Source organism: Cygnus atratus, chromosome 12 (assembly GCF_013377495.2).
Source record: "Cygnus atratus isolate AKBS03 ecotype Queensland, Australia chromosome 12, CAtr_DNAZoo_HiC_assembly, whole genome shotgun sequence".
Lineage (NCBI taxonomy): Eukaryota > Metazoa > Chordata > Aves > Anseriformes > Anatidae > Cygnus > Cygnus atratus.
The window spans coordinates 12,519,124-12,531,906 of record NC_066373.1 but is presented as its reverse complement, the minus strand read 5'-3'; the positions used below and the strand labels follow the sequence as shown (position 1 = coordinate 12,531,906).

Here is a 12,783-nt window from a genome sequence, read left to right as displayed (position 1 = left end):
CGAGGCCTCGTGGGCATCGCTCGTAGAGCTAAGCCTCGTGAAACAGCTTCCAGCATTCCTGTAGTACTAGAAATAAAGTGCTGAGCTCGGTGCTGAGCTAACCAGCACGAGCAGGTAACGCTGTAGCGGGCAGGGCTGGGCAGGGCGCTGACTCCGCTCGGGCGACAGCAGACGCAGAAAACGCTTGGGCTGCAGCTGAGCTTGTGTGGTCCCGGATTCCCATTGCTGTGGGGATGGGTTGGGGTGACCACAGAGCCCAGCTCTTCTCGAGCCATGTGCTGTGCCCCGTTGGCTCCGGGGAAACTGCCCGGGGAGCAGCAATCCGCTCCCGGTTAGCTGGCTCGTGCCCCCTCCACCGCGTCCTGCTGGGAGCAGGCAGGATGAGGCAGGAAGGGGAGTTGCAGGTTTTATCCCGAGCAGGGCTGTGAAGGTGTGTGAAGGTTCCTGCAGTCTCGCCAGCAGCTTCCCCTGGGATCCCCTCCCCAGGGAACACGTCCGGCAGCGTGGGTGCTGCCGGGGAGGTAGGGCTGCGGCAGAGCAGCCGGCACAGCTGAAGCCCTCCGCATAAGGAGCTGTTTGTTTTGCTGAATTGTTAATTCAGCCCCAGTGACAATAGCAGCCCCCCCTCCGCTCACACTCGAGGAACTGCGTTGGCCACACACTGATCCTTTCTCTCGTCTCACGCTTTAGGCACCGAGCCGGGGTTATTCTTCCCCGAGTGCCTCTGACTGGCTGTTGCCTTTTGTTCTGGCTCCCTGCAGGCGTACGAGTGGGCCTTGGAAGGGATGCGACACCTCGCCTGCATCAGCATGGAGGACTGCAGCTCCGCCGAGCACTGCGCGGGTGTCATCAAGTGCCTGGAGAGCTACAAGGGGCAGCACCCGGACATCAGCGATGCCCGCTTCCAGGAGATGAAGGAGCTGGCCTGCGAGCTGAAGAGTGACAAGGGACTCAAGCAGTGGAAGTTCGCGTGGTCCAAGTGCCAGGAGACCAAGCTGGTTTTTGAAAAGAAACTGGAAGCAGCCTTGAGAACCAGGAGGTCGCTGCTGGCAGACCGCAAACCAGCCGCGGGGGAGCAGGCGCGGGCCGGCAGCGAGGCCGGCAGCCTGTGCCACCGGAGGCACTCCGAGGGGGCCGCCCCCGGGCCGCACTGGGACGGGACTTGCAGCACATCCCACGGCTATGGCAGGCCCGGCCGCTCTCCAGGCTGGACTAAGGAGAAAATCCCCTCGCCCACCCTCAGCTGCCCTGGCGATTTCGGTGCTGGGGACGAATTTGCCTGCCAAGCTGCTCTCGGTGCAGGGCCCCACTCCGGCCGAGTTTCTTTTGGAAGCGGGGCCGCCAAGTCGCCGAAACTGCCCGAGGAAAAGTCAAACCTGGAGAGCATATTGGAAACCCTGGAGGTGAAGCCGTCCTGCGCCTCCACTCCAGCCTCTGGGAAGCCGCCTCCCAGGAGGATGCTCCGCAAGGCCCAGAGCTTTGACCTGCCCTGCGGTGAGAGCCTGTGGTCGGGCTGCCAGAGGACGCTGAGCGAGCCGGCCAGGTACGGCAACACCGGCGTCTTTATTAAGGGGCTGGAGGTGAGCAGCACGGAGCTGGTGGACAGGACGTTTGCGCTGAGGCAGGGCGCTCACAGCTGGGCCGCGGACTGCCTGCTGGAGGGACAGAGGGGCTGCGGCTCCGCGACCGAAGCCAAGAGCTGGGGCAGGTGAGTGAGCGACCGCGGCGCTTGGTGCTGCGGCCTCGGGGGGGGGAAAAGGGAAGGGAGGTCTGCTGTCCTTCCCCCACAGCCTCTGGAGCAATGTTCCTCTAAAAGTGGGGGGAAGAGCAGTTCCTGGGCAGGAGAAGGGCTCGCAGCGTTGCCGACCTTGGGGTGTGAGGGTCCGCAGCAGTGCAGTTGTCCCCCTGCGCTTCTGGGGGGGCTCTGCCCAGACTGGGGGGGGCACATCCCTGTGGCAGCTGCTTTGCAGGTAAGGAGGTGTTTGTGTTAGCCTTTTGGGGCTGAGACCTGAGCGACCAGCAGCTGGCTTTTGTTGTGGTCTTTCCCTTCTCTTAGAGGATCTTAACTGTGTTGAGCGCTGCAATGTGCCCAGGGCAGGGGGAGCCCAGGGATGGGAGCTGCTCCTGAAAGGGAGTCGCCAGGCAGGTCTTTCAACTGCTCTCATTGAAAAAAAGATTGAAAATAAAAAAACCACTTGCAGATCTCAGAGAACTGAGAGCCTGGGGCAATCCCCGACAGGGCGGTGCTGGGAACGTGGTCAGGGAACGTGCGTGTACACCAGTGGCTGTGGGCATGGAGCAAGTGCACGGGACCCCCGCAGGAAACCTCCCCGGCAGGGAAAGTGCCCCGCAAAGGGTCCGCGTGCCTCCCGCACCGAGCTGATCCCAGCCCTGTCCCCTCGGTGGCAGGAGGCAGTCCTGCTGTTCGGCCAGCCAGAGGAGCTTGCGGACAGCCGGGACGCCGAGAAGAGAGGCGCGTGTTGGCAGTAGTTATGGCCGGTGCTGTACTGCCTCGCAGTGGAAACCTGGTACCTAGGAGCACTTGTCTCAGAGCAGCGCGGAGCAACGCGTGCTAGGAGGTGTTCTTTTCTGATGACCTGATAGGAAGCTCGCTTCCTTCTTAAAAGCAGAGTGCACGCCTGCTCCAGCTGTAGCCAGTGGGCTCCCGGCTTAGAGCAGAGTCAGAGCAATTCCCTCCTTCCCAGCCAGAGCCTTTTTCAGCACTTCCAACTCCTTCTGGCCCTCTTGCTCCAAGCTGCAGCCCCCTTGTTTGGGCAGCCCTTCCTCAGGGGCTCCAGCCCGACAGCGGCTGCATCCAGAGCTCCTGTTCCCTCAGCGTTAGCAGTGCCTCCCACAGCACCCAGTCATCGGGCTGACACCTCTCAGAAGTCACTGGGATTTCTGCTTTCCCTCGTGTTTGAGGAGCACGCTGACTTTGGGGGCGTCTTGTTGTGTCCGGGAGCCGGGGCTGGGTGAGCCCAGGGACGTGTGTCCTGCCGAGGCCGGGTCAGGGCCACAACCAGAATGTGGCTTCCCTTCCCGAACAGAAAAGCCAGTTGTGTTCCTTGGGTCTGCACAGGCTCTGTCAGGGTCAGCTGTCACAGAAAGCTGCAAATCCGAGCTCGGATGGCACTAAGGGGTCACCTCCAGGCTCGGACCCGGGGAGAGCTTCTCTAGGGACAGCCCAGATGCTGCCGCAGCGCAGCTGTGGTCTGCGTCCCTTCAAGGCCGAGCGTTCCCTCTTGCAGCAAGCTGCGGCACATCATTGACGAGATGGTGACCACGGAGCGGGAGTACGTGAGGTCGCTTTGCTACATCATCGACAGCTACTTCCCCGAGATGGAGCGCCTCGACCTCCCCCAGGACCTGCGCGGGAAGCGCAGCGTCATTTTTGGGAACCTGGAGAAACTCTACGACTTCCACAGCCAGTACTTCCTGCGGGAGCTCGAGAGCTGCTGCAACCACCCGCTGCGCGTCAGCCACTGCTTCCTGCGGCACGTAAGGCATCGGCACCTTCTCCTGGGGTCGGGCTCCTCTGTGCTTGGCTCCCGTGCTTTGCATTTGGCCGCTTGTGTGCGTGCTGCTGGGCTGCGGCTCTTTTCGGGAGGGGAGAAGCGCCCTGCGCTGGCTCTGGGGACATGCGTTGGGTCGCTTTGAGGCTGTAGTAAGGGCACGAGGTCTCCTCGTGCGTGGTGCTCGTGTGCACGTGCTGAGCCGGTAGCGGCTCTCTGGGTCAGGCCGGGGCTGCGGGGGATCTGGTCCTGTGGTGGCTGGTATGTTCTGCTGCCTGGGAGGAGACAGCTTCGCTCTCTGCCCATCTGCGTTCCCTCAGCTGCCGTTGTAGCCATGAGGAAGGTTGGTTTGTGCCCTGCCAGCTCAAATGCTGGGCCCGTGTCTGCTCTGTGCTGCTCCAGGTGCCACTGGGATGGCTCTGTGAGGCTGAGCCCAGGCAGCAGCGGCTGCTCTTTGCCTTTCCTGTTGTACTTTGCCACCAAGAGACGCTGCTGGGGCAGCAAAAAGCTGCTCCTTAAAGCCCATCTGCTTCTTCAGGGGCATCCCTCGCCTTGTCTTCTGTCTGTGGCATCGCTGTGGAAGGACTTTGAGCAGAGAGGTACAGGAGAGGTTGCAAAGAGCTGGCAGGGAGAAGCATGAGGCACCAGTCTTAAGCTCAACTGCCCCATGCATGCTTGTCACTTACCAGGTGGCTGATACCCCTTGGGGTATGTAATGAGCAAGGGGTAGCAGGAAAATGAGCTCAGAAGTCCTAGCTACTGTGGGAACAGGAAGGCAAGAACTCACCCTGGCTCTTGCTGAACTTAAAATCGAATCTTTGCCGATGCCCGTAGGAGGCTCTGGGGCAGCCTGGGAGAGGCAGAAGGATGGGAGTCACCAACCCCGGGGCATGGCTGTCACTGGGTCCTGGGTCTGCCTTGGCCTCACGTGGGGATCTCTCTTGCAGAAAGACCAGTTTGGGATGTACGCCTTGTACAGCAAGAACAAGCCGAAGTCGGACTCGCTGCTGGCCAGCCACGGGAACACCTTCTTCAAGGTAAATCCCACTGCCTGCACCCGCGGTTCCTCTGGGTGTTGGGGTCGCTGCTCTGTGCAGACCAGCCCAGCTCTCCTGTTTGAGGTATGCTCAGCGCCGCCGCTGCCTGCCTGGCTGTCTGCACACATGGGCAGAGATGCAGTGAGTGCTTTGGGAAGGAGCCCAGCACCCGGCAGCATCGATGCTGTTCCCTGCAGAGCAATCCGAGTACCCTAGTCAGGAAGCTGAGGCCTTGGGCGGTCGTGGTGTCAGTGCCTGCGTGGGGACACGGGGAGCTGCTGCCCTCACTCTCTGCTCTGGTTCGCAGTTCAAGCAGGTGCAGCTGGGGGATAAGATGGACCTGGCCTCCTACCTGCTGAAACCCATCCAGCGCATGAGCAAATATGCCCTGCTCCTGAAGGACCTGATCAAGGAGTGCAGTGAGGCGCAAGAGCAGGAGCTGGGCTACCTCCGAGCGGCTGAGGAGATGGTGAAGTTTCAGCTCCGGCACGGAAACGACCTGCTGGCCATGGACGCCATCCGCGACTGTGACGTACGTTCCAGTGTGTCCTCCCTCCCCTGCCCGGGGGGCCAAGCCACGTTCCTCCCCCCTCTGTAGGTTTGGGGTCTCTGGGCTGTGTGGTGAGCATCCCCTCAAATCCCCGCAGTGGTCAGGGTGCCAGGCTGCCAGCACGGCGCAGCGGGACTGCTGAGGCACAGGGCAAGGCATCAGCAGGGCTCGCGGCCTCCTTGGTTTCTTAGGAGAGCCAGTGAGTTTGCAGGAAGGAATTCAAACTGATGCTGATGCCAGGGATAGGCAAAAATCAGCAAGGTGGGACTTGGAGAGGCACACGAAGGGCAGCACCGGAGGAGAAACAAAGCAAAAAATCAATCTACTGCAGGACTCAGGGTGGAGGAAGATGGATCTAGGGCAGGAGGAACTGAGGTGCTTGTCTTCTGACCCAGATGTGCCTGGGCTCCTGGCGGGTTTGTGGCTGTCGTTTCCTCTTGAGCTTTCTCTGTCCCCCAAGAGAAGGGCCAGGCTGATGCCTCCAGTTGGCCCCCCGGAGCTTTGTCACAGATCTGTGCAGGGTGACAGGAGATGGTTGTCTGTGGGCTGGGCCTTAGCTCTGAGCCACTTGTTTCAGCCTGGTGTGGCCTCTAGCCCCAGGGAGGTAGGTTTCCCGTACCTCTTCCAGGTGACAGGCAGTGGCCACTTCTTCACCACGCGGGCCACACGTGGGACCCTGCTCTTTGTGTCCTGGCCTGCCTGGCCCTGGCTTCCTGCTGTCTGGGGGAGCTGCCGGGGCCTTACCAGGATGTTCCCCATGGCCAGGTGAACCTGAAGGAGCAGGGGCAGCTGGTGCGGCAGGACGAGTTCACCATCTGGCTGGGCCGCAGGAAGTGCCAGCGACACGTCTTCCTCTTTGAGGACCTGATCCTGTTCAGCAAGCCCAAGAGGATCGAGGGTGGCTTTGATGTGTATATCTACAAGCGCTCCTTCAAGGTAAGGGCAGCTTTGCAGATTGCTCTTGGGCAAGAAGTGGCTCTGGACTTCTCCCTGAAGGTTGCCTGTCTCCTTTCATCGGGTCAGCTCCCTCCCCTGGCCTGCCTGCCAACAAGATTACCCTTTTTGCCCCTGGTGCAGCCCCGGCTGATGCTTTGCTCTTCCATTTTTCTGGCAGACCGCAGACATCGGTCTGACGGAGAACTCTGGAGACAGTGGCCTGCGCTTCGAGATCTGGTTCCGAAGGCGGAAGTCGAGCGACACCTACATCCTCCAGGCCAGCTCAGCCGAGACCAAGCAGGCTTGGACCAGTGACATTGCCAAGATCCTGTGGCAGCAGGCAGCCCGCAATAAAGGTGTGATTCCTTCCCAGGGCGTCTGTGCCGCAAAAGGTGCGGGAGCCCCCTTCAGCTCGTGCTGTCCTGAGTAGGTTTGCAGCCTATTACCAGGCAGCTTTGTGTGGCAAGCAGCCGTGTGCCTGCATGCAGCCTCAGGAGCATGTGCTGGGGTTGGCTGGGTGCTGTCCCTTCCCTGCCCCTTGTCCCAGACACCTTGACAGCTGTCCAAGCTCTGTGCAACTGTAGACACCTGCCTGGACACTGAGAGAAATGGGAGGTGCTAGCACAGGATTTCCTCCTCTGTGAGAGCGGCTGTGCTTCTGAAAAGCTCACTGCTCTGTGAGAGTGGCCATGCTTCTGAAAAGCTCGCTGTTCTCCCCACAGCTTCGCTATCGGAGTGGCTGCCTGGCTCAGGCTGGCTGAGCCTATTCTTCACCCCAGGCTTCCTGCTTGGATGACACTCACAGGTGGCATGGCACTGGGCGCCTGAACCAGAGCAGAGCATGAGGGGCTTGTCTGTGCAGACTCCTCAGGCTGGGGAGCAAGGGGAGAACGGATCTAATGCCGGTAGCTCAGGAGCAGCCTGGCCCTGGGGCAGCATAGCGCCTGCAGGGAGGGTCGGGGCAGCCACGCAGCTGGCTGTTACACGCCTTGCTCTTGCCCTTCAGAAATCCGCATGCAGGAGATGGTCTCCATGGGTGTGGGCAACAAACCGTTCCTGGATATCAAACCCAGCGAGGCAGCTATCAATGACCGTGCTATCGATTACATCATGAAAGGCAGAGGTGAGTGCCAGCCTGCCCTGCCCCCTTGCTGCAAGTGAGCTGGGCAGGACTGACGCTCAGGGCTTCTTCATGTTTTGTGGCAGGTGCCAGGACCAGAGCATCAATCGCAGTGTCTCTGTTTGACCATTCCAACCCCTACAAGAGGACGCAGGCGCAGCTCTCTGCTGGCAGCACCGCTGCTGCGTACGGCCCTTCTTCCTCCTCCCTCCTGGGACCCCTCAACCTGCACATGTACCTGGACCAGGCTCTGCTGCCAGGCGTCCTGGCCCCCAGGCGCCCCTTTGACATTGGTGCCTGCATCGAGGAAGATGAGCTGGAGCACGAGACAAGCAGCCAGCCGTCACTGAGTACGTATGAGCTGCAACGCACCCGGAGATGTGTCCTGCAGCCCAGCCTCTCTGTGCCATGGGCTCGTCCCCACGGCCTGCTCCCTGCCATGCAGTCGCACCAGGCTCTGTGGAGTCACGGCACACCCTGCCGCACACCCGCGGTGCAGTAAGGAGGGCCCTGCCCTTCCGCACAAGCTCCGTTCCTGCTTTCACGGGAGCAGGCTTGGCGCCGCATAGCAGGGCTGCTGTGGCCTTGGAGAGCAGTGCTTGTGCCTCTGCCTGCCTTGCCCCTCTGGTAGGTAGGAGGCGTTATGTTCCTCACTTTGGCCAGCTTGGTCCAGTGACCCCTTGGCTTCCCCTGTGTGAAGCTCTCTGGCCGGTACAGACAGAGGGACAGGAGGAGCACTGCGTGTCCTGCGGAGGTGTGGTGGGAGCGGTGGTGCCAGCGGCATTGCCTGGGATGCCGGTTCTGGGACGGGCAGCTCAGAGTCTGACTGCCCGGGGAGCGGGGCCTCCCTGTGCCTGCCCTGTGCCAGCCCCAGGCAGTCCTCAGTGCCTCCTGCTCAATCTCCAGCATCACTGGGTTACTGCATTGGGTTATTTTGTTGCCTGTGGCTTTAAAGTGGCCCAGATAGCAGTGTGGCATATCCATGGGCTTGTGTGAGCAGTGCCTCTGCAAAGAGGTACGTTACCAGGTGCACGTGGTCATGTAGGCTAAATTCACGGTCCTCAGAATGACTTTCCTGTCTTCCCCCAGCAACAGAGAGCTCCGAGTCATCGCACTGCATGTCAGGCAGTGGCTCCAGCGGCTCCGACAGTGGCTGTGTCTCCAGCATCCCACAAGAAAGCTTCTGTGAAGACATGGGTTCACCCACTTACATGCCCCTAGGCTCACAACACAGCTCTGCGATGGAGGAGAAACCCCGGTTCACAAACAGCCAGTACATTTCTGCAGTAAGTGCAAGCAGCCAAAATGCTCTCTTCACTCTGCCTGTTACTACCACTGCCTCCTCGGTTCAAGCCACTGCCTCTCAGGCGGGGACTGAAGATGCTGCTTTTGGGCTAGGAGTCGCTGTGGGGAAGTGATGTTTCCTCTCGCAGACTAGCCTCTTCGGGGGCAAGCCAAAGCCCCTGCGTTGTGAGTGCCTCCCCTTCGTGACCAGGATCCCTGAGGAGATGCACTGGAAAGGACCTGCAGGGCTGGAGGCTGCATCGGGAGGGGATGCTGTGCACACAGGAGCTTTCATGCTGCCATGGGCTGGGGTACACGCTTAACCTCCTGGGGACGAGCGGATGGAGCTCTGCCGCAGATGCTGCTAAGCTCCTTTCTGGGGAGGCTTGGACCTTTTGTGGGGAGCAATGAGATGGAACGAAGGGAAGAACGGGAGCCTGTTGCTCTCAGATGTCATTTGTTTCTCTTACGTTCCTGAGGGTTCTCAGCCGCTTCCCTTCCCACTAGCTTGTGTCCTGATGCTGTTGTCCTCTAACCCTGTACTAATGCTGGCTTCTCTCCTCTGCAGAAAGCAGGCCAGGTCACCATAAGTCCCTCGACAATAGTGTGATCCCCTCTGCACACGTATACGGCCTAAGGAAGTGGAGTTGTTGTAAGTAGCCCCTGAAGGGGATTTTCCAGCAGCTCTGAGTGCTGGTCAGGCTTGTCAGTAGCTCTGAGTCAGGAGGACCTCACCCCCCACTTCTCTACGAGAAGTCTCCCACATGCATTCCTGACCAGTGTCAGTGGCTAGAGACAACCAACTCCCACAGCCAGAGCCATCGCCTTAAATAACAGGTCGGATGCCTCCCTGGTTTGGAGGAGAAGAAACAAAACAAGCAAAAATTATTTTCAGTTAGTAGAGGCTTGAGCTCCACCTAGTCCATGTGTCAGTGTTCAGATGAGCTTCTTTGCTCTGAATGCTACCCAGCTGTCTAACCACTAATCTGTTTCTTGTGGCTATTTGCCGAAATCCTGCTGTTTGTTAGTCCCTCTGAGCTGCCGTGGGGAATCCATGGTATTCTCCCCAAGCTGGATTTATTCCACAGTTTCCTTTGAACCTCCCAAGGAGTCTGCACACATCACCAAACAAAGGAACCTGCTAGGTTATGGTCAGGAAGTCCTGAGGGAGCTGCCAGGTGTTGCTCCTGTACTTACTTCTGGAGGTTGGCCAGAAGGTCCAGAAGATGTCTGAGGAGAGATGAGCCCTGACAAGCCAGGCAGCCAAGCGGGGGGCAGGCCCTTGCAAAGGTGTACTATGCCTCACGCAAGCCAGCCTGCATCCGGCTCAGCTTTTGCTTCTTTCCTCACCAAAGGATTCCGGTCCTTAGGACTGGGCTCCCTTTTTGCAGGGAACAGAGGGCTGTGAGTGTGAGACAGACAGGACTGGGGCTTGGATGGTCAAGGCACAGGCCAATAGATAGCGTGAAGGGCCTGGGCTTGTGATCCGCAGGTACTGGAGGTCGTACTGAGCTAAACAGAACCAGCTGCCAAGGTTAAAATTTGGGATCCTGAGCCCCTTCTTGGGAAGGGTCACAGGCAGGACCTTCTGAAGTGGTCACAGCTGCAGGGGGGTTGCTGCCCCGCTGCTGCTCTGGCAGCAGCACGTAGCCTTTGGGTGAATCCTGAGCCAGGGGCAGCTTTTAGCCTGGGTGAAGCACCTCATTCCTCCTGAGAGGCTCTTCTAGTAAAACGTTCTTTCTCCACCAAAATGCAGCTCTGACAAACTGTGGTTTTGAAGTATTTTGCAAAATCACTGCTGGCCAGGACAGAGGGACCTGCAGGTCACAGATCCTGCCGTGTTGTGGGAGTGCAGCCAGTCTAACCCATTGCACGGTGCTGTGTTCCAGGTTTGATTGCCATTTCAAACTCACTGAAGACCCCAGGCCTCTGACCAGCAGAAGGAGACAGTCTTCATCCGTGAAGATACTTTTACACATAATCAGGCTCTTTCAGACAGTCCAAAACCTGACCTCTGGCTGGGGGGAAGTCCCAAGAAGGTTTCTGTCAACTACACTTAATAGCTTTGGTGTTGGATGGGACCTTGGGCATTTAAAATTTATTAGCCCTATATTTATGAGTAATAAGTAACATAGCTGTTTGAAAAAAAATGTATTATTTTTAAAGCTATGTGCTGTACAGATTTTTTGTTACAAGTGACTCTGTTACTGTTTGTTCTCTAAGCTGCACATTTTATAAAGTTTTTGGAAGGGCAAGAAGAGAAACCAAGGTATTTAAGAAAAGTAGCGTAACTTCCTGTTTCAGGGTTATATTGACCTGGAGCTCAAGATTAACGTCCTTCCTTATGTTCTAAATATGTCTATCATAGCAATAATTTATTTTCTTGGCTTAACACTTCTGTTTTAATAAAAGCAATTTCATTGTTACAGTAAATTGATTCTTCACATGATTCTCCCAGTGCCTCAGTGCTGAGCTTCTCTCTGTCTTAACCATCTCCCAGCTCTTGCTGACTCTTCGGCCTCCCTGTGCGATTGCTGCGCTAACCATCTGCCAGCTCAGCCGTTGTTCTCATGCGTGAACTCAGGAGTGTTCCTCAGGAGAGGGGCCGGGTCTCCCAGTGGCAGCACGTGGAGGCGTCCCTGCTGCTGGTGGGGAGGCCAAGGCAGAGCAGGGACCATAGCAGGTGGGTGAGGAGGACACAGCTCACCTACTCCACGATCCTCTCCTCCTGGTTTGTGTCACTCAGCCCCCACAGTCAGATTCCAGCCACATGACGCGTGAGTGACAAAGTTCAGCCTGCAGCGTGCCTTGTCCCAGGGGCCAGGCTGTGCCCCAGGTTTTGGGGTGATGGGGACTGGCCGCTTGCTTTGCCACTGACCTAGCCCCTCTCCAGGTACTTATACTCTTGGTCCATTCAGCGTTGCTTATTCGAGGAGGTTTGGGTGGTGGTGGCATCTGAGACCAACAGCTTCTGAGTGTCTAGGTTTAGCGTAATGCTCAACCTTAAACGCATATTGTCTTAAGTTGCACAATCTAACTGCAGGATAAATGTGTCCTGTGTCCCAAAGTTGCCTGTTAAGGCCGAGTAACATCAAAGCTCACTGCAGGACTGTGATGCTCTCTTGGAGTTCTTGGAGGAAAGTTGACGATCAGTGTTTTTTTGGAAGCTGCAGTTACTGCCAAGCTCCTGCTTACTCCTGTGGTCTATGAAGTGCTGTAAATCAGCATCCCTCAGACGTGAGAGAAGCAGTGTCACATTTGGCCTTTATGGAGCAGGAATTTATTCAACTGCAGTTTCACCCGTAGCTGCTGCTAGGGTGGAGAAGCTGCTCGGCCCCCACAGTGCATTGCTGTAGTCTCAGATGTAAACCCTCATAGCCACGTGAGTTACCCTCCGCCTATAAACTATGTTCATTCAAATCTGGAAATTCCTGTACTGTACATAAAACACTTGTTTAATAAGCTGAATGTTTTTTAAAACTTGTTTTTTTTTTAGACAGCAAATAGAACACAGTTGACACCTTTGTACAAAATTGTGTGGGAAACAGTTGCACAGGGAAGAGTTTAGAAGTTACTATTTTAAAGTAAGTAAGTTAATGCAAGAGTTTGGGCTGTCAAGACAGTAATAGCTCATGTCACAAGAGGGAAAGAATTTACTAATGCGACAAAAGGAACATGAAATTTTCTGAATTTCTCAAAAGGTTTTTACATTGCTGGAAAAAAAAACAAAACTTTAATGTTTACCTGATGCTGTTTTTTCAGGGTTTGATTGATTTGTCTAATAAAGGTTATTTTCTTTATATGAATCTTGTTTGCATGGTATGTTGATTTCAGTGTGGGAACCTGGGCTGCAGAAGAGGAAATAGGCATGCCTTGAGAAAAGCAGTTGTCCCTAGGGCATCTAAATACCCTCTCAAAATACTGGTGTAAGATTGAAATAATGTTTCCTTACCGAGTTGTTAGATGGATGAAAGTGATGTTTACCTGCTCTAGTTCTAGGTGAGAACAGTGTCAGCTCTGCTCTGCGAAACTGCAGAGATTTTAGAGCAGGAATAGCAAAGTGCTGTGTCTGCACAAAGTGCTTAAAAGGAAACATGAAGTAACTGCTGGAGAACTAAGGTTATTATCCCCCCCCCCCAAAAAAAAAAAATTGATAACAAAGGTGTTAGCAGAAAGAGTGAGTTCTCTTACTCATTTTCAGTAACTAAAGCCACAGGGCAGGGACAAGCTTTTACACAGCTCCTGTCCCAGCATTTTCTAATTCAGGGTGCCAGGGAGTCACCTGAGTGAGAGCTTCTCTGCATCCCCAGGCAGGAGTTAGTGGAACATTGTCACGGAAAACGT

At 56.6% G+C, this 12,783-nt stretch overlaps 1 protein-coding gene across 2 annotated transcripts in view; it reads left to right on the top strand.

Annotated features, from left to right (window-relative positions):
* PLEKHG4 (pleckstrin homology and RhoGEF domain containing G4) overlaps positions 1-12,762 on the top strand; it is an 88,270-nt gene extending 75,508 nt beyond the window's left edge. Inside the window, exons 14-24 of one of the 2 annotated variants that reach the window (XM_035543799.2) lie at positions 762-1,708; positions 3,249-3,498; positions 4,460-4,549; positions 4,857-5,081; positions 5,865-6,035; positions 6,214-6,391; positions 7,042-7,158; positions 7,242-7,505; positions 8,245-8,441; positions 9,008-9,091; positions 10,329-12,762. In XM_035543799.2, the coding sequence (XP_035399692.1) occupies positions 762-1,708; positions 3,249-3,498; positions 4,460-4,549; positions 4,857-5,081; positions 5,865-6,035; positions 6,214-6,391; positions 7,042-7,158; positions 7,242-7,505; positions 8,245-8,441; positions 9,008-9,049 (2,481 nt within the window). In that variant the 3' untranslated portion in view covers positions 9,050-9,091; positions 10,329-12,762. The remainder of the gene's footprint in view (positions 1-761; positions 1,709-3,248; positions 3,499-4,459; positions 4,550-4,856; positions 5,082-5,864; positions 6,036-6,213; positions 6,392-7,041; positions 7,159-7,241; positions 7,506-8,244; positions 8,442-9,007; positions 9,092-10,328) is intronic. The other variant, XM_035543800.2, reaches the window with a different exon arrangement.
* Positions 12,763-12,783: the final 21 nt, after the last annotated feature.